Source organism: Falco rusticolus, chromosome 3, assembly GCF_015220075.1.
Source record: "Falco rusticolus isolate bFalRus1 chromosome 3, bFalRus1.pri, whole genome shotgun sequence".
NCBI classification, from domain to species: domain Eukaryota; kingdom Metazoa; phylum Chordata; class Aves; order Falconiformes; family Falconidae; genus Falco; species Falco rusticolus.
In genome coordinates, this window is record NC_051189.1 from 103,864,717 (window position 1) to 103,892,645 (window position 27,929).

A 27,929-nucleotide genomic window follows, 5' to 3' on the forward strand; every position below is an offset into this window, starting at 1 on the left:
AGAGATCAAAAGAGAGCCCTATCTCAGTGGAAGCAGGGCCGTGCCAGCACTGCTGTCAAACAGAGCAGAACGTTCTCGTGTCTAATATGGAAATGCGAGCATATCAGAGGCTCGGAGCGAGGGCTGTGCTGGCAGGTCACGGGGGAAGCTTTCTCCCCAGGAGACAATTCCCCAAGTAAAACCCTCGCTCCTGCGGCAACAGTATGTGTGGAGATCTGCTGCTCAGATTCCTTGAGACATGAAATAAAAGTGAATGATTGCAAAAAGAGAAAATCAGTAAGAGTATTTGGGTTCCTGTTTGAACTGCTGAAAAATAAATCTGGTAGAAGCCTCATCGTTTGGGAAGATTTGAAACTAGGCTGGACTAAGTGCTGGAAAACACACGTAGGGAACAATATTGCATTCGCCCCCTGTGGTGGGCTGATGAGCTCATATGCTGCTCCTTCTGCCATTCTGTTTTCTTTGCTATTGTAGATCATTTAAAAGAAAACAAAATCTTACTGCATCTTTGGTTAATGAATTAGGCCAGAGACAGAGCTGGACTACAGCTGAGCAGTTCAGATCCCACCTCTGTCAATTTGTTCCTCTTCGTTGGTGGGGATGTCTGTGTGTTGGTTGGTTTGGCAGCTGTCTGTTTGGCCCCTTTCTTGCTAATGATCTCACTGCCCCCCAGACCCCTCTGCTGAATGTGGGGCTGGGGGCATGGACCCTCTCTGCCCTGGTGAGTGACAGTTTCTGCAGCAAAGACCCTAAAGCTAACAATGAAGACCTGGCTTTGAACCTGGGTGAGATGCTTTTGCAGCAGGCTCCGTGAACTTTACTGTGGTTCTGTAAAGGGAGCCTGGGCCTGTCCTGGGTTTGTCATAGTGAAGGAGAGGGGGCAGGCAGGCTGGGTGCTCCTGCCCTGTCTGGGCTTGCTTGAGGAGCACAAGCTTTATAAAACCTTGCTGAAAAGGCCATGCAGCAATGACATGTCCTTCAGGCTGAGCAGAAAACCTGCATCCTCTGGGAGCCTGAATTCCTTTTGGCTGCTGCTGCTGGGATGCTGCAGCGCTGTTGAAGGGTTGAAGTGGGGGGGGTGGGGGTGGGGGGGTGTCACCTCGGCTGGGGCACAGGGGGGAGCATGCCAGAGAGCTGGAAGGCCTGACAGATGCCTGCCTCAGCTGTGCCTTCCCAGTGGCTGTGCCAGAGTCCATTACACACCTAGCGGCTGGGAGAGATTTGGCAAGATCAGTCTCCCGCATTACCCCCTGGTAATGACAAAAGCAGACAGCAAAGCTTCAGCAAAGCTGGAATTACCGCTGGCTGAGTCATGTGAAATCTTCCAAGTTTTAAGTGTGGAAATCCAGCCTTTTGCTGGAACTCCTCCTTCCTCTTAGCCTCCCCTCTTGCCACCCCCATTCTCCTCCCCTCCTTGCACCTGAAATCTGCTCTGCGGCTGATCGGATAGAGTTTATGGTAATTAAGTGTTATTAAATCCCCTCCCCCCTCCCTTTTTCTCTAATGACACAGCTGGGGGCGGGGGGGGAAACCCACTGTGTTTTTCTAAATCAGGTCTGTGGCATGCGGCTTTGCTCCTTAGACCTTTGGTTAAGAGCATCAGAAGGGAACTGAAACAGTTGGTGCATTTCTGCGTTCCTGGGGGAGGTGGCAGGAGCAGCAGGAGTGTGGAGGAGGATGCGGGAATCTGGCCCGCGAAGTGACTTGGCGGGAAGGGAACCTGGGAACGAGTTCTGCCCGCCACCCCCCTGCATCTTCCACTGGTGTCTTGCAGGCTTGGGTACCGGAGGCAGGGAGGAGTGGGAGGCAGCAGGTATGCATGGCTGTCATCTTGTGCAGCCTCCCTGTTTTGGGTCTGGTTTTGACACGTGGGGGTTTCACAGCGCAGGGTGGGGACCCAGCTCCTGTTGCTAGCTGGCCTGAAGCAGGCCATGAACCTGTGATTCACACAAGGAAGCCTGTGGTCCCCGAGATACAGGTACGTGTTGCTGGGGTAGAGATCGGTGGTTGCAGATATGGCCGCAAATTGCGATGCTGATTGAGAATCCTTGCTGAGCTGGGTGGCTGGCCTGAGCTGGAGGAGACTGAAGTAAATCCCCCTTTGCAGAAGAAGCGCCTCAGGAGCCAGTGATGCAAACCTTTTTAACTTGAAACTTTGTGCAGCTAGACTCTTCATTATTGTTATTATTAACTATTATTAGCCCCTCCTATGTTTTGGGCAGGAGGTGGCTTTGTTATGACATGTGAAGGTTGCATCCCCAAAATCTGAGCCCCTGTATGCTTGGTTGTGTAATGAGTTTGGTGGCAGGCAGCACTTGCCACTGACGGCCTCTCATTCCAGCCAAGGCAGAAGTGAGCCGGTCCCTAAGCTGCTGCAGCAGGGCCACGTTTTACAGGTGCTCTGTCTCTTGGACCATATTTGTTTGCCGTGGGCTCTTTTCTGATAGCTAGCTTAGGGGTCTTTCTCTCACTTGAGATCCATGGCTCTTTTCCCAGCAAGATGTCCAGCGCCTGCATATTCATCACAGTGCTGATGCTGGTGTAAAGTAAGTGGCCTGTGCTCGGAGCCACCACCTTGAATTGGGAGCCAGTCTAGCTGCGGAGTCATCCCTGCGGGACTCTGTCTGCAAAATGAAGTGAATGAAGCAGCACGAATCTGGGTCACACGATAGGGTGGTCTTGTGACTGCAGCATGGGGGGGAGCCCTTCCCCTTCCCCTGTTGAAAAAGTTTTGCCTGTGGGGAAGATCCAAGATAAAATAGTGTTAGAGCAGCCACCACCAAGGCAGTGAACAGTAATTACTCTGAGTTCTGCTTACTGTAAACAGAAACCCTCTGTGGGTTTATCTCCCTGATTGTTAGACTGGGATCCCTACAGCCCAGGGAGCAGGCAGGCCCTTCCTCAAAGCCCTCCCTCCTGAGCTGTGCAGCCATTCTGGGAAGATGGAGAGGTAGGCATGTTGGGTGTAATTTTAACGGCCTCAAGGAGTTTAGCTGTATGTACATACCTGAAATTTTGTGACATCCCTGCAAGACCTGGGCAGGTGGGCTGTCATCACTGTCTGTTGTGCAGTTTTCAGCATCACCTACGCTGGGTGCCTGAACATCTCTCACATTATTGTGTCCTTGTGGGTGTTCAGAAAGGTGGGGGAAAGAGGCACATGTCTGATCAGGTATCAGTTGAAAACAAGAAAGCATGTCCCCCAAGATGAAAGGGTGAGAATTCAGTGAACTCTTTCATCCTGCCTGTCCTCTTTGCCACCTTGGGGACAGAGAGCTTGCTGGTAATTTTGTGTTACTATATTGCAGTGCTTGTTGCTTGGGGTGGGGGGAGTTGTTCATGATTTTTTTGGGGTGGTATGGCAATTGAAGCTGTAGACTTTATTGTACATGTGTGCCCACATTTGGAGGTTTAGCAAGTTGTAGGTGTGTCTTGACAACATATAATGGTACATCTGGGGGCACAAGGACAGCTGCACCTGGCAGCTTGGTACACCAGGTTAGTTCAACGGGTACAGCCGATAGTTCTGGGAGAGTGTGCTAATATCCCTCTGCCCCCCTTTCTCTTTCTTTGCACTGTCCCTATACTTATGTGATTTTCCACTATATTTCTCTCTGGAAAAAAGACCAAATCTTTCTGCTCTTCAGAAAACTCCCACACGCCTCTGCTTGAGGACTCGGTGACTCAGATGACCCCAGAGGAGCACTACAGGCGCATGATGTCAGCACTGAATGAACATAGCACCTTTGAAGAGCAGCAACAACAGCGTCTCTACCAGCTGGCCAACAGCATGGCGGTGCCCAGCCACGGAGGTACGGGCTCATACCCATGGGAGAAGAGGGCGCCCGCTTTACCAATTCTGTATAAGTCTTGTAAGGTGTCCCTAACCCCTGTGTGCACGTGAGGAGGATTTATGGGCTGCAGTGTTGCGTGTTTATCATGCAGTGAATACAGGTGGTGCTAAAGAGTATCCTACAGACCCTTTCTCCTACCATCTCTGTGGGGGCATCTACCCTCAGCCATCTATAAATGCAAATACCTTCTGTAGCTATCTCAGGGCCTATGCGTTTGTGTACTGGAATACATCAGTTGCACCGTCGCTACTTTTTGCAATGGCAGTGAGGAGGGTCCTTGTCTTCCTTTTGTTTCAAGGGTTTGTGTCAATCTGAATATTCAGAATCTGTGGTCTGAGTCTTACTTGGGTCATAGTATGGAGCAAGGGAAATGAGTGTTGACATGCAGGGAGGGCGGATGAGAGGTAGGCAGTGCCAGGTACTCCTGCTATTTAGTGATAGGACCTGAAACAGCAAGATGATATTGCAGGATTTAATTAAGCATTGATGGTGGTAGGTTTAGAAAGTTTGTGCAATATGGTTGCTACACACAGGCACAGCATAAATTGGTGTTAAAGACCTTTCACCTTAATGAGAATTAGGTGTCTTGTGATTTTACAGAAAACTAAAATGTGTAGGTGAAGCGAAGTTGCAGTGAAGACAGCTTAGCAGGCTAATGCTGAAGTCTGTGGGACAGGTTCACCCATGGTGTCATCTACTGAAAGCAATTACGTTTATATCACCAAGGATTGATCTGGTCCTTTGCTAGCTGAAACCAGGTCTGCTGTGGAAAAGTGAGGGGAAGGATTAGAATCCAGAATGGTTTGGGTTGGAAAGAACCTTAAAGATCACCTAGTTCCAGCCCCCCTGCCAGGAGCTGGGTTGCTGAAAGGGAGAGAACCTCTTCCATACCCGGTGTATGCTCACTTTGTGAGGGCTTCCTCAGAACATTGCCCTAAGGACCCTGTAGATCACGGCTTCCAGCACTAAGAAATTGTCCCCAGACCTTCCCAGGATGGTGGGCTTCTCTGAGGTTGAGCTGGGTGCTAGGGACTCCTGAGGGACCCCCCCTTTATTTAAGGCCTGATGTGCACAGTGCAAATGGTGCCTCTGTACCTCCCTGTCTGCTGTTCCTAGGTTTAGCAGCACAGGAGTGTTTCTGCACAATACCTATGTTCAAGGGAAGGTGCTGCCATTCTGCTCTTTAAAAGGAGGCTGGTGCTTGTGCAGTTAGGGTGATGCAATGAGGAGAAAAATCCAAACCCTAGTCCTGCAGCAGCCTCTTCATTAACAGATACCGTTGTCCAGTGATGCTGTCCTGGGGCTGGAGCGGTGTCCCGAGGGGACAAGGGTGCTGCAGTACCAGGATCTAATGGGTGCCACGTGAATCGAAGGAAGGCTTGCGGGTGGCTTTTGCCTCGTTGGTGGAGGAAGCTGGCTTGTCCCGCTTGCCTGCAGCATCCCGCGCTGCGTCTAAAGGGGGCACTAGGCAGTTGCAGGTTCTACCCTGGGAACTGCTTGGCAGAGTGCGGGAGCCATGAGCATCCCTCCACAGGCGATGTCCTCCTCAGCCCCCTTCGCCTTCCCTCGGGTGAGTGAAGGCTGCGGGCACTGGCTCCGCTTGGTCGAGAGTAAAGCTGTGCCTTGTACCCCAGTCCTCTGATGCGGGAGCTGGGCGTGCAGGAAGTGACTGAGCTGTCTGGGTCAGGCAAAGCCAGGGAGACAGAAGTGGTGATGCTGTTCCAGTCTTGGAAGCAGAGGGTCGAAGTGTCGTCAAAAAGCAACACTATGAATCTGTAGCCCCTCTGCTGCTTCCAACCCAAGGTGTGGAGGGCTGACCTGTACTGCCTGGGTGAGCCAGGTAAGGAGTGCAAGCAGTGTTGGCGAAGCATCCAGCAAGAACTGGAGAAGAATCTCTGGTCTAGAGTGTAAATCCCCAGGGCTCCTTGTTAGTTTAATGAAGAGGCTGTCTTCCTTTCCACTCTGTTTGATTTGATTGGCTTCTCTGGGGGCAAGAAGGCAATTCCTTCCACTGTGGAGTAAGGATTTGCTTATCAGCAAAGGCACGACATAAACCTGTGCTTAGGCACACCGTGGTGAACATGGCACATGATTCTGTGTGTGGTGTTCAGCTGCCCCAGGCATTCACAGAGCTGCAGAGCTCCTGCAAGCATGATACATAGGTGCGGGGACAAAGCCACACACTGTAGGTGTAGAGTTCCCACACATTCATGCAACTAACACAAGCACGGTAAGTGAGAGGACAACATCTAACATGTACCATGCACAGAAGGGTAACACATGCAGACATGCAAATGCTGCATATTCAACCGTGACGCATAGGTCTGCGTAGACCATGTTGAATACAACAGAGCACGTACGCGACATGAAATGTGTTGCGCGTGCTGGTATTGTGACAGTCAGGATAGAGCGCTTAACCTGGGCACCAGGTGGCTGCTGGACACATGGAACATGTACGTCCAGGCAGAGTGTGTGCTGCAGAACAGCTGCTATCACCCCCTTCTCCCCCCTTGTAATGAGCAAAGTAGCTCATTACATTAAAAGCCTGACGTATTTTTTATGATTATGATTAAATTGTCTTATCAGCATTTGTTAGGTGAGGGGTCACACTGAGGTTTTGGGGTAGGCAGAGGCAGAGAAGGAGTCTGCACAGACAGACTCTCGTGTAACATTGACAAGACAAAACTTTGTGTATTTTGGATTGTCTCCACACCACAGGGCTCTGGTTGGGCTATAAATTATTAGTGCCAGTACAAAGCACAGTTTATCTGCGGGCTCACATGGAGGCACCAATAACATTAATAATTTAAAAAATGTTAATAATTTAGAAATCTTTTTTTTTAATTGCTTTTCGACCCCCCTTCTCCACCCCCATTCTCCCAGTGGCATTCATCCCACATTCTGAATTCAGTCTGTCTCTGTGCCTGGAACCTCCATCCGCCAGCGTCCCACTGTCAATCAATCTGATTTCCCAACTGTCAGAGTACAGGATTGTAAATAACAGATCCGGGGGGGGGGGGGGGGGGGGGGCTCTGTGAGGGGGGAGGGCCGCAGGGGAGGGAGGGAGGGAGGGGAGAGAAAGAGGAGAGGGTGTGCATGTGGGGGGTTGTTGCGGTCATTCAGGATCAATGCAGCTTCTGGAATTGGCTGCATGCCAGACTTCTAAATTACAGGCACTGTGGCAATAAGGAGTGACCTGGGTTTTTCAGATAATTAATTTATAAACATTGAAGGTGCATGGTCCCTGGCTCAGAGAATTCTCTAGGCTTTTTATGTGATCTGATAGAGTTTGTTGTTTCACTGTTTCTTACGTACTTTTTCAGTTCAGAATTGTATGTTATTTTAATGTTTGTCCCCTCAGTTGTGGGGATGTGGGGACAGGGATTGTATGTGCGTGAATGTGGCTGGAAAAGCCTAGGTACCAATGTCATTCTTACTGCCCACAAAAAGTGTTTCCACCCCAACTTGCAGCCCCACCACGGGGCTTCAGCCCTGGCCAAAATGTCTGAAAAAGTGACTGGTGAAGCTCAAGCTTAGCTGCGCACATCTTGTGGCTAATGGGAGTATGGATGGCTGGGATTTCCAGAACCAAAGGAAGACAGCACGGTGGCGTAAAGGAAGGCAAGGAGATGAAAAGTGTATCGTTACCAGGGTCATGCGACACTCTTAGATTAACCTAGCTTTATGAATCAGTTGCAGGGAGAGGACTAATATGCTGCTGGATGTGGAGTGCTTTGAAATCTCCATAGAGCAAGCTGGTCCTGACCAGGGTGTGTTCATTAAGAGAAATCTTCCTCCTCTCCCCAGCTGTGTTTTGGTTTCCTTTTGCAGAGCGGTGTGCAGTGAGTGTGTGAAGGAGGATTCCTCTAAGTATGCGTGTGTGTGTGTGTGTGTTTGCTGTGCATCATGTGAATGGCAGCAAAGGTTTTGTTGTGGGATATAAGCAAGTTGTGTACGGGATGTTTTCAAATACGTACAGGAACTAAGGGACTCCTGGTGCTTAACTGTGAGAGTAGCATTCTGGAAAAAGCCTCTGCCAGAGCAACTGCTATGGGTGTCCGTGTCGCTAGACCTTCTCATAGGTCTGTCCAGCATTGTTCCCCAAGAAGGCAAGTGCAGTAGCACGCCAACTGTACTTGCTGCCTTGCCTGTTCTTCCTGGGAGTACGCTGTGATCCCCATTAACTTGTGCTTGTGGTGTGTCTGGCCATGCCTGCATTGTCCATCACAAGGCACTCATGTGGGCAGTTTGTCTGCACTGACACCCACCTTGGAAAGACTGTACACACGTATAAGCTGTCATTGCACAGTCTGCCCATGTAATAAATAGGTAGAGGGTTCTGCGATGGTGCCATGGCAGAGCAGGTTAATGAGGGGTGCATTTCTTCATGACCTGCTGATGGAGGTGCTGTGCCTATGGCTGGAAGGGGCCCCTTTCTGTACCCCATCCTCACCTGCTCTGTGGCCCAGTCTTTGCTAGAGCAGAGCTGTGCTAGGCAGGCACGGACCTGCCGGGGCCAGCTGCCCCCCCCCCCCCTTGCCCAGGCCAGAGCCGCAGCATCCCCCAGGCTCTGCGTGGCTGGCAGGGGGGTCACCGCGCTCGGGGAAACAGCCCTCGGTGCTCTGAGGCGTGGTGGCCGCAGCTAAGCTGGACCCGGTAGCATGGATGGGGCTCCCCCGGCTGGGTGAGAGGCGGGGGGTGCCTGCCCCAGGGGGTAGGGGCTACGGAGGGAAGCGGGACCCAGTCCCCTGCTTTCAGCAGCAGCGGGAGATGCTGGGTCGCGGCTTTTTTTTTTGGGGGGGTGGGGTGGGGATGCTGCTCGAGGGGGCTCCGGGGGTGGACCGGCCAAAACCGGCGGTGCCCGGCGAGCGGGGCTGCGGGTCGCCTCGGCGCGGGTGGCCGCGGGCCGGGCCGGTGGCTCCCGGAGCGGGGCGAGGGGCGGATCGTGCTGCGCCCCGCTGGGCTCGGCGCGGCCGGGCAGGTGCTGCCGCGGCTCGGGGGGGCGCGGGGTGGGCGGGTAGGAAGCCTCCCTCTCCTTTTTGTCTTCCCCCCCATGCATGCATGCATGAATCCCTTCCTCCCTCCCCCCTTCCCTCCCTCCGACAGGAAGGCAATTAAACAGCAATCCACCCCCTCCCGTAGTTGCACAATTTCCTCCGCTGCCAAACTCCCGTGGCGGCGGAGGCGGATCCCGCGAAGAGCCCGCTCTGCCGGGTGAGCACGCGGGGCAGCCCGGGCCCGGCGAGCCGCAGGGCCGGCCGCGCTCCCCCGCCTCCCGCCGCTTGACAGCTTGCCCGCCCCGCGGGGACGGGGAGCGGCGGGGACGGGGGGGCAAAGGCGCAGCCTGTCGCCCGAGGGGCTGCGGGGTGGGCCGGGCCGGGCCGGGAGCAGCCCTGGCAGCAGCAGCCCTGTCGCCCGCGGAGGGCCGGCAGCAGCCCCGCAGCAGCCCCGCAGCAGCCCCGCAGCAGCCCCGCCGGCCGGGCGGTGCGCGGCTGTAGGCGAAGGGGCCGCAGCAGCCCCCCACGGCGGAGGGCGGGCGGGCGGTGGGTGCCTGCGGGGGGCCGGTGCGGGGAGGGGGGTGGCGGGGGGGCCGTGGGGGCCCGTGGTGGGCAGCAGCTCATCCCTTCCCTCTCCCCAGATCTCCTCCGGGCGCGGCAAGAGGTGGCGGCGGCGGCGGCGGCGCGCAACCCCGGCGCGATGGAAGCGCACATCCCCTCGGCCAGCAACTCTTCCAGCCAGCGGAGGAAGCAGGGCCTCCCCCAGCACAGGGACACCCACTTCCCCGAGAGGTACCGCGGGGGAAGGGCCGGCCGCGGCTGCCCCACGCCCCGGGGCGGGGTTTGCTCCCGCCGCCGCGGCATCCACAGGGGTGCGGGGAGGGGGGGGGCGGGCTGGGCCGCACCTCGGAGATGCTCTGGAAGGGGGTGCCCCGTGCCGTAAGGGTCCAGGAGCAGGGCATCCCTGGGTGAGGGCGGCAGTGCCCCTGCGGGTGGGCAGGCTGGGTCCTTAACGCATCCCAGGGCGATGCAGGTGCCGGTGTGCTGCCTCGTGCTGGGGTCCCTGCACCGGGGGGCGGTTGTGCTTTGCGGTGTGTGTCCGCATCCAGGCCGGCGACTTCTGCCTGCTGGGAACGGCCCCGGTCTCGGCTGCGGTGGGAACGGCCCCAGTCCTGCCTTGGATCTCCAGAGCAGATGCTAGACTCTAACCTGTTCTTTGGCACAGAGCAAGTTAAGATTATTTTAAGTTTGCGTTGTATAGCATCCTCAGATAGTGAGAGGGAAGGAATGCTCTAGGATGGAATAGAAAGAAAAGAAATTTTCTTTTTTGAGGAAGAAGGAGGCACAGTTTGCCTTTACTACTGATAGGAGTGCTAGAAATCTTCCCCCCCGCCCCAGAAATTCTAGCTCATTTATTTTGCTCTGTGCCATAAGCTATTCCCTCCTCAATCAAGAACTTTAGAAGGAAATTAAATTAAAGCTCTGTGTGTTTCTGACAAGGACAGCAGAGGCAGGAGAGGGCCTGGTAGCCACAGGGATGCAAAGGCTTTGGGTATCACGGGACAAGCTATGAAAGACTCCAGTATCTAGACTTTTTTGGCTTTCATCTTGGAGTGGGGGCAGGCAGCAGGCTGCAGTATTAGTTCTGTAGCACGCATATGTTTATGTTGAGTTTAAAATATTCCCCCCGCCCCCCTTATAGCCTTGGAGATCCTGTCTTTTTTTTCTTCTTTCTCACCAATGGGTTTGCAGTGTGTAGGCGCTGGGCAGACCTGGTAAACCTTTCTCCTACAAGGGTGTACTTTGGCTAACCCACCTAATAAAATCCAGTGCAGTCCATGCGGATTGTAGGCAGACCTGTGAGGAATGCAGAGATAGATGAGTTTTAGTGCAGCTAGTCATCAGGAAAATTTCTCCAGCCATGTGTGGCCTGGAGAAGTGCCAGGCCAGCCAGAGGCCTGGCTGAAAAGGCACGTATGGAAGGGTGGAGGTTGCTTATGGTGAGGTGCTTCGCATAGGAGGGGCAACCTGAACGTGCATTAGATATGTATCAAATCCAGAGGTACTTGCCACTGCCAGACAGGTGTTGTAGCTAATGGAGCTGGGCTAGGCCAGGAAGCAGTAAATCACTTGGGAAGAAGGTGTTATTAGCAGGTTAAGGAGAGGGCTGGAGATAGGGCCGTTGTTCATCAGCAGTTACTGGAGGGAGAGGGAAGTCATTCGCTAGGTCAGAGGACAGAGACTGAAGGCCAGGAGTTAACAGTTGGAAGACCACTCCTTTTCATCTTGATTCAGTTCTCCAAGCAGCCCTAGGAATAGTTGCGTTGGCATAAGCGAGGAGAAAATCCTAGCAAGGCGAGGTGGGGGAAAGGAACACATAGGGGCATGACCTGCCTTTGATGTTGAGAGAAATATCTGTAGGACCTTGGGTTAAGTTTGCAGAAGTCACTCTGTGTCTCATTTTCCCTTGCTGCACAGTGATAGTGGTTCTCATTTTGAAAGCAGGTTGTACTGAATGTTTGGGAAGGCCTTTGAGCACCTCAGTTCAAAGAGCAGTATAATGCAGCATGTTGTACAGAGCAAGGACACTTGCACCCACTTGTGGCTGTGTTGGTGGGAATGAAAGAAAGAAGCTGCCTTTTTCTCTGTGCTACATACTCCTGTAATCTCATTTCTGTCCAAGAGTTTGCAGACTGAAACAAAGCTCATAGCATGTTATCAGCCCTGGTTTTGTTTTCCCACACTGCTCCTGCCTTGGACCATGCGTACAGGACCTGCTCTAAATGCCTGGACAGAGTAGTTCTCCAGGGAGCTTTGAGACAAACGACATGAAACATCACCATGGTGGACTTGGCTGGGCACATCTTGTGCCTGCTTCTTCCAGTGTGCAAGGGCATGGCAGACCGGACTGCCTGTTCTTTCTGCTGCTGTCTGCTCCCACAAGGAGGGTGTGATACGACCCTGCATGGCCTGCCTCCTTGGCCAGGCTCTCAGGTGTGATAATCCTCTGTTAGCAGAGCTGGGGAGTCCTGCTGGGAAACGGGAAGCTAGAAGTCTGCCCCATAGCCATGACTTGGTATGTCTCCTTGACGTTGGTTCACATGATTGTTATTTCTCCCCAGAGGTCTGCAGCCACCTGAGTGTCACTAAGGGTCGGCATGTATCGCTCTGCTTCCACTCAGAAATGGCCTGGTTGGAGCCGTCATGTGCAAACTGTTTTCTTGCTGTTTTGCCAAAGCACTGCAGGCGTTTTAGGTATGCCAGGAGAGGCCGTGGGCATGTATTCTAAGCGGCGAAGCGCTGTCTGGGTTCATTTCTCCCCTCCATTCTCCCTGTTGCTGTTAGCCTTGAGTTTTGTACTTGGCTGCCGTGGTCTTTGTCAACAGGATAAATCAAAGCAGCCTCTGTGCACATTTGTTATGAAGGTATAGAAATTTTAAAAGGTTCAAGTAGGCACTGACAGAGGAGAAGGGAATGGAGGAAGCTGGCTCACATACGTAGGCAAACTGTAGGTAGATTTATGGCATCTCCTTTCCCAAGAGCAGAAGTAATAGCACATGATGCAGGGGGATGTGAACTGTTTGGCATGGTGTTAAAATTCCATTTCAGCTTCCTATCGGGAGATCTGTGGGGATCAGGTCAGCTCTCTAGTGCAGCAGCTTTGTGGGCAAGAATAATTGGCCACTCCAGACTTCATCCATTATCTCTGGTAAAGCAAGGGGGGAAAACCTATACTGGTGACCTAGTTCTATTTATAAGGGCAGAGCTGCTGGATTTGCAAAGGTAGGACTGCAGAGACCTTTGCCTGCTAGTGGGAGCTACGTATACAGTTTTCCAGTTTCCGGGTGTGAAGAGGTGGATGATGAGCCTTCCCAAACATTCATTAGGTGAAGATGGGTACGTTCAGACATTTCTCAACTAGTTAGCATCCATCTTTGCTGGTCAGAAACAGGCTGGTAAGTTTAATGATACTAAGCCCAAGGCAGGCAGGTGGGCACTAGCTCTGAAGGACATGATACACACGTGTGCAGGCAGACACACTGAATACGGATTTTCTTGGAGCAGCTGAGGTCCTTGTAGCAGAGTATTGGTCTCTTCACCTCTTTGTACCAGCTTCCGCCTGCTGAAGAGTTAGTAAAACTGATATGTCTTGCCAAAAGTACAGTCAAGCAGCAGGCTTGAGAATCCATTTGGTTTCATGGTTTGGGTTTCCTAGATGCTTCTCTAGATTGCTTCAGACTTGGATTACAGAGTGCCAGGACCTGGTGGTTTGTTTGAAAAGATTGTTGAGTTCAGTGTTATAAAAAGACTTGGAAGAGGAGAGGGTGCAACTAAAAGGTGTCATTGTAACTACTCCAGCCTGGAGTACTTCCCATCTCCAAACTGCTGTGTCTCCTGCAAAAATGGCAGGTGGCTGTGCCCTGCAGAGATGCAGAGTTGCTTGGATCCTACTCCTTGGATCCTGTCTCCAAATTTTGTTGGCAGTGTACTTGGTTTTGCTGGGGTCGTTTAGCCTGGCATGTTCTTACCCAAAGTGCTCATCTCCCTGTACACGCTGCAGAATTTGCTCCTGATAGTACTCTTGAAATGAGCAGAATGCTTCTCACAGAGCAGGCTAGTGTGCATGAAGCCTAGGGAACACTTGCATTCACCCCCCTTTAAAGAAAAACTTTTATACCCTGAAAATGAAAGGCATTGCACGGGTTCTCAGATGAGGCTGGATGAGCTGCTTAACAGTGTGATGAGTGTGGTGAAGCTTGGTGGCTAAATACGATGCATCAGGTCTGTGTTATAGTTGCTGGGAGCTTGTTCACATACGTACAGTATATGACATGGGGTCTGTGTGGGGTAGCCTGCCCTCTTTCACAGGAGGGGCAGAAGGCAGATGATAGTCAGAGAAAGGGCAAGTGTTGAGGGGCAGGTACTTTGGTAACAGTATTTGGCTGTCTCTGGTGCTGTCTATAAGGAGCATTAGGGACACAATTCATCTTCTAGGACCGTAGACAGCTATGGGGTGAAGGCAGGAGGAGTGCCAAGGAGCAAGGAATACTACCTGGGTGAGATGCCATCAGCATCCTGATCTGCTGAGGTCCTGGGAAGCCAAGCCCTTTGGCTAGAGTGTTCTGGGAGTGGGAGCTGCAGAGTCTCAGAGATACACTCCTTGCCCTTTCATTGCAGAAAGCTGACAAACATTGTGCTTCAGCCAGAGGTCTTTCTCTGTGCAAAGGTGTGCCTGAAATACCCAGCAAGGATTTTTGGATTGTGTTCTTTCCATCTGCTGTTGCTACCATTTTTGATTTCATCACCTAATTCCTTCCCCCGCCCCAGTCGCAGAGGCTTTCCTTTTCACTCCTGGCTCCTTGGGCACATTCTCCTGTTGTCTGTGGACACATTCTCCCTCCTACTCCAGCCTTGCATCCCCCTCTCTGCTCTGAATGCTGTATCCCTCTTTCTCTGATTTTTGCACTGGGAGGATGCCTCACCAGATCCCAGCTGGCTGAATGTTATGCAGAGCAAAGGCCAAAGAGCTTGACCTGATTTAACTAATTTGGTTTTAGCACCAGTTTGGATTTTGAGTGAGCGATTTCTCCTGGCAGCATAAACCAGACCCTCTCTGTGTCCAGGTCTCATTGCTGCCCTAGAAGGGCAGCGCCAGTACATGTCTCTGCCTGGAAATCCCAAACACCATTTTTAGAAAGCCCTTTCATTTTATTTATTTTCCCTTCCTGGCACAGACAGCGTCTGCGGATGGCAAAACAGCAAGGAGCTGTGTGCTGCTTGGCTATTACCTCAGGTTTAAAGTGTCTCTTCCTATCAAATGCAAAGCAGAAGAAAGCAGGGCTTTCATGCATTCTTTTTTTCCCCCCCCTCTTCCATCCGTTCTAAATTTATTTCCATGCCTTGCCGGTTTCAATCTGCATTTCCTGACCCTCTCACATCTCCAGTCACAGCCTGTGCTCCGAGCCTTCCTTTTGAGCTTGGAGTGAGTTGGGGGGAGCACTGCTCTGGGGTTGGGAGGATATGATGGGGTTAAAGTGAAAGGCTTGATTTTAACAGTATAATGTGTAACCTCATAATGACTTTAAATATTGATTATTTGAAGGCCATTAGTGCTTATTGTTAAAGAAAAGTCGATACTTTTTAAGCCTTGTGAACCATTTGTCTCCTGTTAAAGGACATATCAAATTTAGCAGCATGCAGTGCAAATCCCCTAATACCCTGCTCACAAGCCTCCAGCTGGCATATTAGGGGGGAAAAAAAAAAGGGGGGGGGGTGAGGGGAGGAATATGTAGTAACACAGAATTGCTCTCTGCAAGGTAAGGACAAGGCTTATCAGATGTAATTGCCAACGGCTAAATACACATCCTCAGAGTATGGGACTGTAATTCAGCCCTTACTCTGAGAGGGGAAGAAGAGGAGGAAGGAAATTAAGGGGGGGGTGGTGGTGGTGGAGGTGTGGAGGGGGGGTTGAAGGCTGATACGTACCTGAGAAAGCATGCAAGGATTTGTGTTCTGGTGCACATCCGTCTAAAAGCACAGTAGCCCTTGTTAAAGTCTCTGGGGCTTTTTGCTCTGGGGTTGCCAGTACATTTCCAAGCTTCCTTGGAAGCAGTTGGCTGTATCTGTACCAGGCAGCCTGGGAGGTCTTCCCAGCTCTGTGCCAGGACACGACCTGGTCATACTCCCTCCCTCCAGTGCCAGGTTTCCATGCCAAGGATCAGGCAGATGGGCTGGGGGGGGACAGCAGCAGGCTCTGACAGGTCCCGCGCCTGGACGGCCAGGGGGCTGGGTCTGTGGGATGGCAGAAAGCATCTGTCCTTTGTGGTAGCGCAGGCAGTGTGAAGCGCTGCTCCACGGGGGCTATGCAGCATGAGTATCTGCTGTGAGTATCCTGCTACACCTGCTGAATATTGGTCTACCTGCAGGGAGAGGAGTCCCTTGTCCCCCAAATATTCATGAGCATACCTGCTTTCTTTCTAGGTTACCTGCTGCTCGGGACTGATGCTGAGCATTAGGGGGGGATGCCAGGAGAGGTACAATGACCCCTTCATGTTTGGGCACGTGCAGCCTCCCATCTCAGACTACAGGCCACAGGCTCCAGGGGTGTGACGGTGTCAGTCACGGGACCTTGGGCTGGTCCTGGTTATCTGGCCTCAGCCAGCAGCTTTGCCCTATGCGCGTGTTTGGTGGAGAGCTCCAGTGTTGCTGAGAGAACAGCTCTGGGGTCTCCATGTGGTCCACTGTGTCGGGCAGGCATGATGACAGCAGGTGTAAACGTCTCCCTGAATTTTCTAAACCTTTGGACTCATCCCCAGTGTGTTTTGCTTGTGTAACATAAGCAGTGACTGACCTCTCACGTTCAAAGTTGCTCCTGATGCGTTTCTTACAGCCCTTTTTCCAACTACCTCCAGCCCCTTCCCGAGCCACTGCAGGTGCCGTGCTCAGCCACGTGCCCGGCAATGTGATCGGGTCCCGCAGTGACTGCTTTGTCCTGCCGCCCCCTGCCCCCCCGGCACCGCTTACTGACCACTGCAAACTATGAGTTCATCCCTGGCCCTGAAAGGCAGGGAAGCCGCACAGCTCTGGTGAGAGGACAGAGGGAATGAACTGCAGAGTCTTGAGCAGATGTGAATTCCTTAGGGATCAAAGTTAGGCCCTGTAGTGCAAAATTAAAGCATAAAAATGCCCTCTGATGAACACTGGGCTGCCACCAAAGGGAGAGCCTTCTGTTTCCCAGTGCCCAGTCCTGATCCCCATCGGACACGACACCAAGCCTCCTGGGCACAGATTGTGGCGTCTTGGCTGAAATCAAGAAGCTCTCTTTGTTTTTAGCATTTCCTTCTGAGCTGTGTGCTGCCTGCACCTGGGGCTTCTGCGCATTGTCACCTCTCGGACAGGGTCCCCTCTTCTGCATATGTAAAGGGCACGGAGGGCATGGTCACAGTTTGCCTGGCTGCGGAATGGTTAAAAGCAACTTGATTTCCTAAATTGCTTCTTATAAAACGAACAGCACGTCTGCCAGGCTCGTCTCCCCATGATTACAGCTAATTACGATCGAACGGACACCTCCTAGCCCCCGTCATGCCGCTTTAATTGTCCGTTATTCATCTGCAGGCTGTCCGGGGTGGCAAAGCACTTGGCAGCCCAGCGACCGAGGCCTCGGCTAATTGTGAGGCCTCGGGGATTAGGGCAGGTGATTACACACTTCATGGTGTAATTACATAAGCATCGCTTGGCTGCTGCCCCGGCTCTGAGCCGAAGGTCACGCGCTGCGTTACCTGAGATTAATTGGAGCTGCCACTGAAGTGCGAGGTGCTGGCGGAGCGGTTATACGATTAGCATTAACATTTCAACAGCGACGGATCGATCTGTGGCTCTCCTCCAGACACAGCGAGCTGTGCAATTAGTTTAGAGGAGAGCTAGGGGAGGAAGGAGGAGGAAAGCAGAGACGGAGGGAGCCAGGGGAAGGGGAGAAGGGGAGCAGAGGCAGACGGGAAGGGGGGAGGCAGAGACAGGCACATGGGCAAGGGCTAGGGAGAAGGAGGAATTTCGGAGGGGAGTCAGCCTGTTCTGTGCTGTGGGTCAGTGTGTGGCAGTGTTTTGTAGTGGCAGTTGCACAGAATGAGGATAAAACCGCGCTGGGAAGATCTAGGGAAAGGACAGGAATCCTTTCCTTGCCCACCTCATCCACAGAGAGTCCCTGACTGGCTTTCCATGAGCCATGGTAGTAATCCATCCCCGACTGTGTGGGGTGGGGGCATGGATGGCTAGGATTGTCACATTATCCCACACTTGGCATGGCATCCCCGCACTGAAAGGGGGAGCATGGTTGTGCGTATGGTCTGGTTTTTGCAAAGTCACATGCACCTCCTTGCTCCCTTTCTCTTGCCCTCTAGTCTCTCCTGAAGCAGATTTTATAGGGAGATATTGTAAAATGAAAATAAACGGCACAGCACTTGGCTTTGCCTCTAGATGCCCTGGTGAAGGTAATAATGTTGTAAGTGGCCATCAAAAGGAATTAAGAGACGTGCAGCCGGAAAGCAGAGATTTGGTTGCAGGCTCCCAGGACAGATTTGACTAATGGAAGAGACCTTGGCTCTTATTCCCTTCCTGCCCTTTTTTTTTTTTTTTTTCTGTCTTAATTTTTTCATTTGCTTCCCCCACGCACCTCCCCGCAACAAGCAAGTGCTGCCTGCCTTGCTTCCAGGCATCATCCTCTTCCCCACCCCTCAAACCTGCCTCTTCCAGTTTACTTGCCACCTTACATCTGCTCTACCCATTCTGGCCACCATCACCCGCTCCTTCACCAGTCGTATTCCCTTCCACTGACCCTGTGGCATTTCCTGCTCACATCCCTCTCCCAGTCTTGCCTGTCTGCGTCTTCCTCTGCCTCTCTTACAGCTTTTCCATCCAGAATTAAAAATCACCCCTTTTTCCAGCTAGGATGGTGATTTTTTGTGAGGTGTACCAGTCAGTCACGCCTTTCAGTCTTCGTGGACCCACACTTCAGTTCCCAAAATACAGAATGCCTTTCCACTTGTAAGGTAGTTGAGATAGAAACCCAAGCTTGCCAAGGGGACAGGCAGGTGTAGCATCTTCAGCCTTGCTTTTGCTATCCCTGGGCAGCCAAAACCCCTTTGAACAGCACAGCTGGAAGGCCACAGAAGCAGACGTGTCAAGGTGGGAAGTATGTGGGACCTACGGAGTCCTGGCTGCTTTCTTCCCCTTCTGGTTCTGCTTCTTTTTCTATCTCCCTTTTAAAAGTTTTGCATGTGGGTGAATATGTATCTTCCTATCTCAGAACAGCCTCTGGCACAGAATGCAGGTCACCTGCAGAAAGGATGTTCTTCCCGAGCCTGGGCCCCCTGGGCGCTGTGGATGGAGCCTCCGGGTTTTCAACATGGATTTATTTTCTGATTTCTGCAGGGAGATATCCCACCCACCGCCTCTGCTTTCACCCCAGAATGCACCCCATATTGCCCTGGGGCCCCACTTGAGACCTCCTTTCCTTGGGGTGCCTTCGGCTCTGTGCCAGACACCAGGTGAGTGCGTACGAAATGCTGGCGGTCAGCCAGGGGAAGCGGGTAGAGGGAAGGCGCAGGCTGTGACAAACCGTCCTGTAGCCTCACAGCCCAGACATGATTTCTGTGTTTCCCTGTTACTGTTGTGCTGACTTCACCCTTGGTTTTGCAGTGATAGGAGCAGGTTGCCTTGTTCTGCTCTCTCTTTTAATCCCCAGCAGCCCTCCTGGTCCCATGTTTTGAGCAGCAGGCTGCACTGCCTTGGGAGCGAGGGCATAAATGGGCCCTAGAACAGAAAGGCAGCTCCCGCTTGCCCTTTCCTGCTCAGTTAGCCCTCTGGGGAGCCGACCCTGAGTTACCCAAGAGTCAATGCTGAGATTAATAACCCCTTGGCACTGTTATCCCTGTCCCCAGGTTACGGGTTCCTGCAGCCAGCACAAGCAGAGATGTTCGCACGGCAGCAAGAGATGCTACGAAAGCAAAACCTGGCAAGGTAAAGAGTGTAGAGGGCTAGCCTGCCTGGGCTGGGGTTGGGGTTTTCCTTACCTTTCCTAGCAGCAGGCAGAGCAACGTGGGGTGCTGTGCGGGGTGAGATGTGCCCAGGTGACAGAGTGGTGCCCAGGTGAGACTAGTGGAAACAAGGCGTGGGTGTGGAGGTGACACCATGGTCCTGCAAGCTCAGGTTCGGCATGGCGGGGTGTTAGCACGTCACTCGGAGCCCTCCTCCCTGACGTTCCCTCTCTGCCTCTCCCAATTTAGGTTGGAGATGTCAGCTGAGATCATCCGCCAGAAGGAGCTGGAGAATCTCCACAGGCAAAGGCTACTGGCTGGTGACCCGCTGAGCCTGCATCCCGGTTTGCCCCCAGACCACCCGGCCCTGCGCAATGTGCACGACATCCCTGAGGGCCACCCGCTGCGGGAGGAGCTCTCCCGGAGGAATGCCATGCTGGTGCTGCGGCACAATAACACTCCCCTGCTGTCGCTCAACCCCAGTGTCCCCAACAGTGCCACGCCGCCCAAGGAGCAGCCCCGGCGGGGCAGCCGTAAGTCGGCACACCACCGCGCTGAGCCGCAGGGGCTGAGTGAGGCCAAGGAGCTGGCAGAGCCCCGGGTGCGGGACGGGGCACCGGACTGTAATGATGAGGAGATGAAGGACTCTGAGAGTGATGCGGATGTGAGCGATGAGAAGCCGGAGAGCCTGAAGGCTGAGAGCAGCAGCTCGGCTACTGAGCTTAAGGAGTGCAAAGAGACGGGCAAAGTCTGTGAAGGGGCCAAGGAGCTGGGTGAAACGGCTGCTGTCCAAAATGTCCCCTGCAGCTCCTCGAGTGCTGAGTCCCCCAGCCATTTGCTTGGACCAGGCATCAACAAAAACGAGGTGAAATATCTCCCGCCAGCCTCCATCCCACCACCTCAGCCACTGCCCTTCGGATTCCCTTACACGATGAGCCCGTACTTCCATGCAGGTGAGTGCCTGTTGCTGAGTTACTGGCTGGAGCAGCGACAGGTTTTGCAGCATGCCAGAAGTGGGATGCTTCCCCCTTCTTGTTCTGCAGTGTGGTTGCAGCTCTTTTTTCTCTGCAGGGAACCAAGCACCTTCTTTCAATTAGTACGGACCCATTTGCAATGAAGCAAATCAAGGGTCATAAAGAGGGCCAGCAGGGACAAAGCGAATCCTGAGCATGTGAGATCTCAATGTGATGGACTACGGGATCTTGCAGATGCTTGGGCCTTCTTTGGAAGCCATGTTTCAGGACAGACACCAGTAAATAATGGAGGGCTTCAGGGGGAGGCAACAAAAATTATTGATGGCTGCAAGGTGCTGCCCTACAAGTGAAGGGCCAGAAGCATTGTCTCAGGGAGGGTGGCCTGAAAGGCTGTAAAGACTGTTGGGCTGTGCTCATGCGATTGCCGAGGAGTAGGGACCGGAGGGCCCAGGTTGGAGAGAAACACCCGGGTACAGCAGGACAAAGAACCAAAGGAGAGCTTGCCGGGGTGACGTGGATCTGCGCTGTGTGGGCAGAGGCCGCAGGCTGGGAGCAAGGCAGAGGCTGTTCTGCAGGGAGAGGTGTGGACAGCACTGGGGACGTGCGGGGCTGGAGGGTGCCTGGCTGGTTCCCACATGCTCGTCTCTCCCTCTGTGCATTGCCGTGGCTTGCGGCGGGGGAAGTGAAGGATTAAGGCTGCAGCGTTTTCCTGCCTGCTGAGTGTCCTGTCTGGCACGTTTCCAGGGTAGCATGTGAGACAGCACCTTTGGGATGGGGTGTCAGAGTCCCCCGGCAGTGACTTGTAGATCTTGGCTGCCCTATGCCCTTGGGGGTGTCGGAGTTACCGCTGCTGTGCCCCTTTCCCCGGGCAGAGGTAGGTGGGCTCTTTCCCCTGCCCGTGGGGTGTTTCTCAGTCTCACAGGCACTGCTGTAGCTGCATTGGTGCTTGTTGGGTACGGCAGGCAGGCAGGGAGGTCCTTGCCAGCTCTCTGGTCCTCAGCGGCGCAGTCCCTTGGGCTGTGGAGAGGGGCAGAGGCAGGCACAGCTGGAGCTGGAAGGGAGCAGTGAGTACAGGTGGTACAAAGTGGGGCTTCAGACCCCGGTAGCTGGTCTGCCCAGGGGTCTCCAGTGGGGAGCAGGTTGGCAGCACTGCCAGCATAGCCCAGAGCCAAAATCTGCCTCAGCTAATTACTTGGCTGAGCAATTAGCAGGAGGTGGGACCTCCTGCCACACAGAAGAGGGAGAACGGGGCGAGGGGGGGGGGGAGGCATGGCATGTGGGTCGCTGAGGCTGCCTGTTTTCTATGCAAAGAGCTGCTGCGGTTGTGAATGCGGCTGCCCATCACTCATTAGAGCTGCCTTCCAACCAGGAAGGAGGAAGCGATTTTTCTATGACAGGCAGGTGGCCAACATGATAAATATTCTTGCTGCCTTGGGCTGCTGAGGCTTCCTCACAGGAGCCTTTTTCTCCTGGCCATTAAAAAGGGAAACACACGGCTCTGTGGTGCTCATGACTTGTGTGAGGCTCTGCAGGGAGGCCAGGACTGTAGATGGGTTTCCTCCCTCCCCCAGCAATCCGTGAGTTACTGTAATAGGCCATTTATTATTATCACTTCGAATTTATATCACGATCGTGTCTTGAGGCCTCGGCAGAGATCAGGGCTGTGTTTCACTGCCCAGTTTTCGAGCACTTGTGATTTGTGGAGCCTGTTCCAGGGCTGTAGGTCTTTTCCTGAGGGCAGTTTTGCTTTTGGCTAGCTTCACATGCTGTCGCGGCTGTTAATATTGCCTGTTTGAGGGAAAGCAGCACAGAGTTTAGGCCCCGTTTTGCTTGGCACTGTACAACTCCATGGCAGAAGCTCTCTCTCTTCTCTTCGGAAGGCAGGGCATCTTGTTCGGTGCAGCACAGCAGGCTGGTAGGGGGGCTGGGAGTTCAGCAACTGAAATATTGAGAGCTATATTGATCCAAATGCTGCGGGGATCGTGGGGTGTGCTGGGGTAAGGTGTGTCAATGAAAAATGTGTTGCTTCGGTTCGGGGAACACAAAGCACCTACAGACAGGCAGAACTGCACCCACCTCTCCCCTGGTGCCAGATAATTTCCGTAACCCCTTTTTGCACAGGGACTGCTCCTTTGGCCCGGATGGTCACTATGTTGTGCTGTATGCTGGAGGCTGTCGTTATAAAGTAACGACCTGAACAAGGCAGGTAACGTGGCAGGCCGAGAGGAAGAGCCAGAGGGAGGAGAGGAGGGAAGTGGCTGGCTGAAAATGACTGCTGCGTTTCAGGCAGTTCCTCTGGTCTTCCAGCACCGGGAGGCTCCTCCTTTGGAGGCACAGAGCCGTTTTCTGTCCCCACTGGGAAGAATATCGATGAGGCAGCCAGAGCTTGGTCGATTCCCTGAGCTGCCTTCTGGGGATCTGGCGGCTGCTCGATGACCTCATCTTGTCAAGGTTTCAGCAGCCTTGCTCCCCTCCTCCTCCCACCGCCCTCCTCCAGCCCCGTCCTTTGGAAAAGGTGAAGGATGGAGTGTGCAGGAGGCTAAAATCCTTCTATTGATCTGTAGTCTGGAGAGCAATTAACGCAAGCCTTCCAGTGCCACTCCATGACCCAAGCCCTCTCTGGTGTGTGAGAAGGAGTGGGAGTGCGTGCACAGGGTGGAATGGGGAAGGGGTTAGAGAGAGGTAGCAAAACTGATTAAACCCATAGGTGGGCTGAGTTTCAAGTGGGTTTGCTTTGTGCACTGGTCTCCCAGTTGGCACCTGAATTGTCTCCTGTGATACCAGGAGCAAAAACTCACCCGTCTCCGTGCGGCAGAGGCAACCCTATTGCAGCCTGGCTGCCGGATTTGCAGCAGAGGTTTCCCGCACTGTGCTGACCAGAAGGGTTGCTCTCCCTGACCTGTTCAGCGTTTGGCTTCTCTTCTGAAGCAGCTGGATATCAGGAGGAGGGAGGGAAATTATAAATGGGTTGCGGCATGGGTGGTGAGGGCTTTTACGTGGACACCTGTCTACAAGACACTGGCCTGGGACGATGGATTCTTTTCAGTTCTTACACGCGGGGCCCCATCTGGTGAAATGCTCTGTAATCCATTACCAGTCTCTCGGACCGTCATTTATCATAGAGCAAGACAGAGGAGGCCTGGCAGGGAATAGATGCTGCCCTTTATGCATCCTCGCAGTCCAGCAGGATCCAGTGACATGTCATTATTATAATAGAAGGTGCCTCCCTTCTAGCCACTTGGCACCTATTTATTATCATTCTCCAGACTGCCAGAGCAGTGGTGAGTGGGTGCAGCCATCCACAGAGATGGAGCAGACGGTGATGTATCTTCCTGAGGAGGGACAGGAGGAAGGACAGGAACCCTTCTGCTTTAGGGATGTTAAAATTGGAAAGGGCCGGTGACTGCGTGCAGTGTGCTGAGGGCTGGACCTGTACTAGTTGCAAATTAGATACACACTGAGGCCAGAGGGACCACTGTGGTCGGCTGCTGTGTCATCCTGCAGCAGTCCTTCCTGCCAGTATTCCTGCATCTGGTGACTTCAGACGGCTGGGAGCAAAAGGGCAGGGGGGACACCTGAATACCAGGCTCCACAACCTTGACATCAAGGGTGCTGAGGACCCAGAATGGCGACCGAGTCTTTGGAGCTACCAGGGCTGAGCTGTTCCGCAGTCATCATGAGGTTTTGGGCTTCTCTGCAGGGAATGGGAGTGTTTTGCCACTAACTTCAGTCAAAATAGGTTTCCACCCTCTAGCTTTTAAGTTCTGTGGCCGGAACCCGAAGTATTGGTATTTACCTTCCCCCTCCCAAGAATATTTCCATCAGTCAGTCCCTGTTTCCCTGTTATAAATGGGAAGGGAAAACAAACTCTCTGAGATAAATATTTTGGCTGTATTGCATTTGTCTGTGTGTGGGTATGTGGAAAATATTTCTTGTTCCCATACAGCAGGCCTGTCTTGCACTCAGTCTTGGACACAGCAGGTTACTGTGTGTGCATCTGTGTGCATCTTGACCTCTCCCTTCCTTTCTTCTGGGGGCACGACAAGACAAAGGAGGGAAAACCACAGAGAAAGGCTTCTGTAGGAGAAGCAGTTGCTACTCCAGCTCCGCTGGCAATGTCTGTAACCCCGCAAATAATCCCACACTCAGTGTGGTTCCGGGATCACAAGCACGTGTGCAGGAGAGGGACTGTAGGGAAGCCTTACACTTTCCCCCTCATCCCTGCCAGTTGTGAATGCAGCATCTGGGCTAAATCTCTGCCCACAGCGGTGGGGACCTGGCGAAGGGCAGCGTGTGCCTGGCAGGGACTCACCAGCCTCTCCCTGTGCCGGCTGAAGTTAAACCCTGAGGATGGGTCTGGCTGGCTAGTGACTGGGGAGTTCATTCCCAAGCACTGTGTTGCTGCAACTCAATCCTTGGCTTGCTTTTGGAATAAGGAAGTACCTAATTTTAAAGCAGTTGGCTGTTACAGTCAGATCCCCTCAGAGACGCTTGCTCTGGCTGCAGATGGAGGTGTCTCGCCCAAGCATTGACTGTGCCTGGAATAACTGAGTTCAGTTTCACTTCCTCTGTTTACCAAGCTGCAGCCACTCTTCCAAAAAGGAGAAGGAGAATTACCCCCACCCAGAGAAAGAAAAACCCTCCCCCAAAATGGCAGAAAAGGAAAAGGAGCCCTGAGCCATTTGAGTATTTTGTGAATTTTAACATAAGCAGCTGTGTGTTTGTCTCCTGCAAAATGGAATGCAATAGGAAGGGGAATGAGGGCTCGTGTCCATCTGTCTGTCTGGTAGGTGGGGGTGGCGAGGGGGAGGAAAGTGCTCGCTGGCTCTTTGGCCATGGCCTCTGCCTCCACCTCCCGTGCTGACAGACGCCAGGCTTGCACGACAGCCGATGGTTTTCTCTGCAACTGTTATCAGACACACAGAAGTCTTTGAAGCTTTTTATAGCTGGAAAAAGAAGGGGTGTGAAGTGAGCAAGGGGCTGCCTGGCCTCCAGGGGGATGGAGGGTGGCGAGGTGAGGGGCAACGAGCTCCCCATACTCGGCAAGTCCCAGCCAGGCAGAGCTGTCCTGGGGAGCAGCAAGCAGAGCACCTTGCGAGCCCTGTGCCTGCACGAAGGAAAGATTGCGGTAGAGATGAAGGATATGAAGGAGGTGCAAAATGTCTGATTGCTGCCCACAGCAAGGCAAGCACGCTGAGGGTCCCGGGCTGGTAAGAAGCGCTCAGCAGAGAGGCCTGCAGGGACATGTCTGAGTCACCGAGGTGTGGGGAGAGAGAGGGACAGCCCCATCCCTGCTCCAGAAGGACAGGTAGAGCTGGCAGAGGTGGCAGGCCTCCTGGCTCTCCCCACAGCTCCAGCCAAGGTGCTCTGGCCCTGGGGCTGGTGCCCATCTGTTTGCCCTGGCTGTGCATGTGAGAGATGCAGACGTGTCCCCATCTGCCGGGGGCATGTGGAGCTGTGGCGGGCCCGGGGCTGGTGGCGCTGGCGCTGCACCGGGGGGTGCCCGTCACCCGCTCAGTGCTGGGCGGGGGGTGCAGTTTCGGTTGCAGCAGCCGTTGCTGTCTCGCTTCGGTGGGGCGGTGGGAGGGCACGTGGTGCGGCGCGGAGGACGAGGCTGGGCCGGGAAGCAGGAAGTAGGGAGCGGAAATGTGGTGGAAATGGTTACACAGCATCTGACCGCTTCTTGCGCAGACTGCTGGTGTTTTACATGCATCTTATTGGCATGATGACTTCCTCTGTAAATCCTGTCCTTTTCCCGTTACCCTGGACTGTGCTGGCGGCTTTGCTGTTGGCTCTTTCTGTGCCTCTTGCCTCTGAACTGGTGCGTTCCCCCAGGGAACCGGCCACTCCTCGTTCTCCCGGCTCGTGCTCCCTGCCATGACTCTGTTGCGTCCCGCTTTACCTTGTCACTGTTTGCAGAAGTGCTCTCTGACCTGCTGTGGCCAGAGCAAAGGAGTCGAAGCCAGGGGTTGCGTCCATGGTGCTGATCACACACCTCAGGGAAGCACCTTAAGCCTGCAGGACCGATAATTCTGTCATGATAGACCCCTGGGAGAAACATTTTTTTCTGGTAATTTCTTGCTTCACGCCCTGAAGTGTAATAGTGTAGCCCCTCATAAACTCTTTCTCTACCCACTATAATCATGGATGTTCGCATCCCTATAAATGTCCTCCGGGTTGCGGTGTAAATGGCATCATGCAGCAGTGAGTTCCACAGGCTGATGGTGCCTTCCCACCCCCGAAGTGGTGGTTTCTGGAACTAGGTTTCTTCATTACTTGTTTCTGCATTTTTTCCTTTTACATGCTGCAGTCGATACCTGGCTGGCATTTCTCTCGCTGTTCTTATTCTCTGTGCCTCTCTTCCGGCTCCTCTTGGCTCCAGCCCAGCTTTCTCCCCGTGTGCACGTCCTGTGCTGTCAGGCACGGGCAGCACAGGGGTGGGGGGGCTCTCTTCCACCCTTTTGGAACCCATCACCTTCGTCTCTGCTGACAGGGCTGGGACCTGAACCGCTGTTGCGTTTCGGAGAATTGACATATCAGCTTGAACCGAGCTGTGCTGTCTTTGGAGTGTCGCAGGGGCTGGCAGGGGTCATCCCATCACCCGTCAGATGCTTGGCCAGGAGAGATGCCCAGCTCCTGTGGCGGAGCAGAGGGCAGCGCGCTCCGAGACGGTGGCTGTGTTGGGGCAGACCGATCCGATGGATGTTTCAGGCTGGGGTGGATTGAAAATGAACGCTTTGAAAGAGCAAGATGTTCTCCAGTGATTCGCGCTCCGGCAAGGCAGTGGGCCACCAGGGAGAGGCATCGGGGACTGTTACCATTCGGAGCACGTAGCCAGGAGAAGGGTTGAGGGAAAGAAACCCACAGGGCAGTCAGAGTTTTCCGCTTTGCGGTGCATGTGGAGAAACACTCCTTCAGGGTTTTTCTTTTCTCTCCCCTCCCCCAATTTCTTCCCCACAGCTGAAGAACGTTAAACACATGAAATGCATTAGCTAGGATTTTTCCTTTCCCCTGCCCCCCTTTCTAAGCTGGGGACCTCCAGGAGGAAGAGGCCTATGAATTGACCCTGCCCAGTGCTTTAATTGACAGGTCATTAAAGATGAATGTGTGGCTAGAGAAAAATATTCAGATTGCAGGCTAGTTGTTGTCTGTGTGGGATTTTAATGATTTATGTTTCTTTCTCCTCCCCTGCTTCTTACCCTCCCCCAACTCCAAACAATCCAGGCACCATGGGAGGTCTGTTTCTGGATGGTGAGGAAAGCCCTGCGCTGGAAGACATCAGCAAATGGACGGTGGAGGATGTATGCAGCTTTGTGTCCAGCTTGTCTGGCTGCACCGAGTACACTCAGGTAAATCTCTTAACAGCCTCAAGAACATCATGGGAGGAGCATCCTCCCTGCGAGCCCCTGTTCTCTCCCTCCTGTCTGTGCCTATTTGACTTGCAGTGTCCCTCCCAGGAGAATCATTTAGGTTGGAAAAGATCTTTAAGGTCACCAAGTCCAGCCGTTAACCCAGGACTGCCCAGCCCACCGCAATATAAACCAAAGGTGTATCTTAGAGCCCTGCAGGGGC

The 27,929-nt window shown here is 53.4% G+C and overlaps 1 protein-coding gene across 1 annotated transcript in view; it reads left to right on the forward strand.

Annotated features, from left to right (window-relative positions):
• The window catches only part of SAMD11 (sterile alpha motif domain containing 11), a 128,016-nt gene that overhangs the window by 91,623 nt on the left and 8,464 nt on the right, over nt 1–27,929 (forward strand). The window contains 6 exon segments of the mRNA XM_037380763.1: nt 3,648–3,812; nt 9,493–9,643; nt 18,779–18,894; nt 19,288–19,366; nt 19,633–20,336; nt 27,582–27,706. Of these exon segments, the coding sequence (XP_037236660.1) occupies nt 3,648–3,812; nt 9,493–9,643; nt 18,779–18,894; nt 19,288–19,366; nt 19,633–20,336; nt 27,582–27,706 (1,340 nt within the window).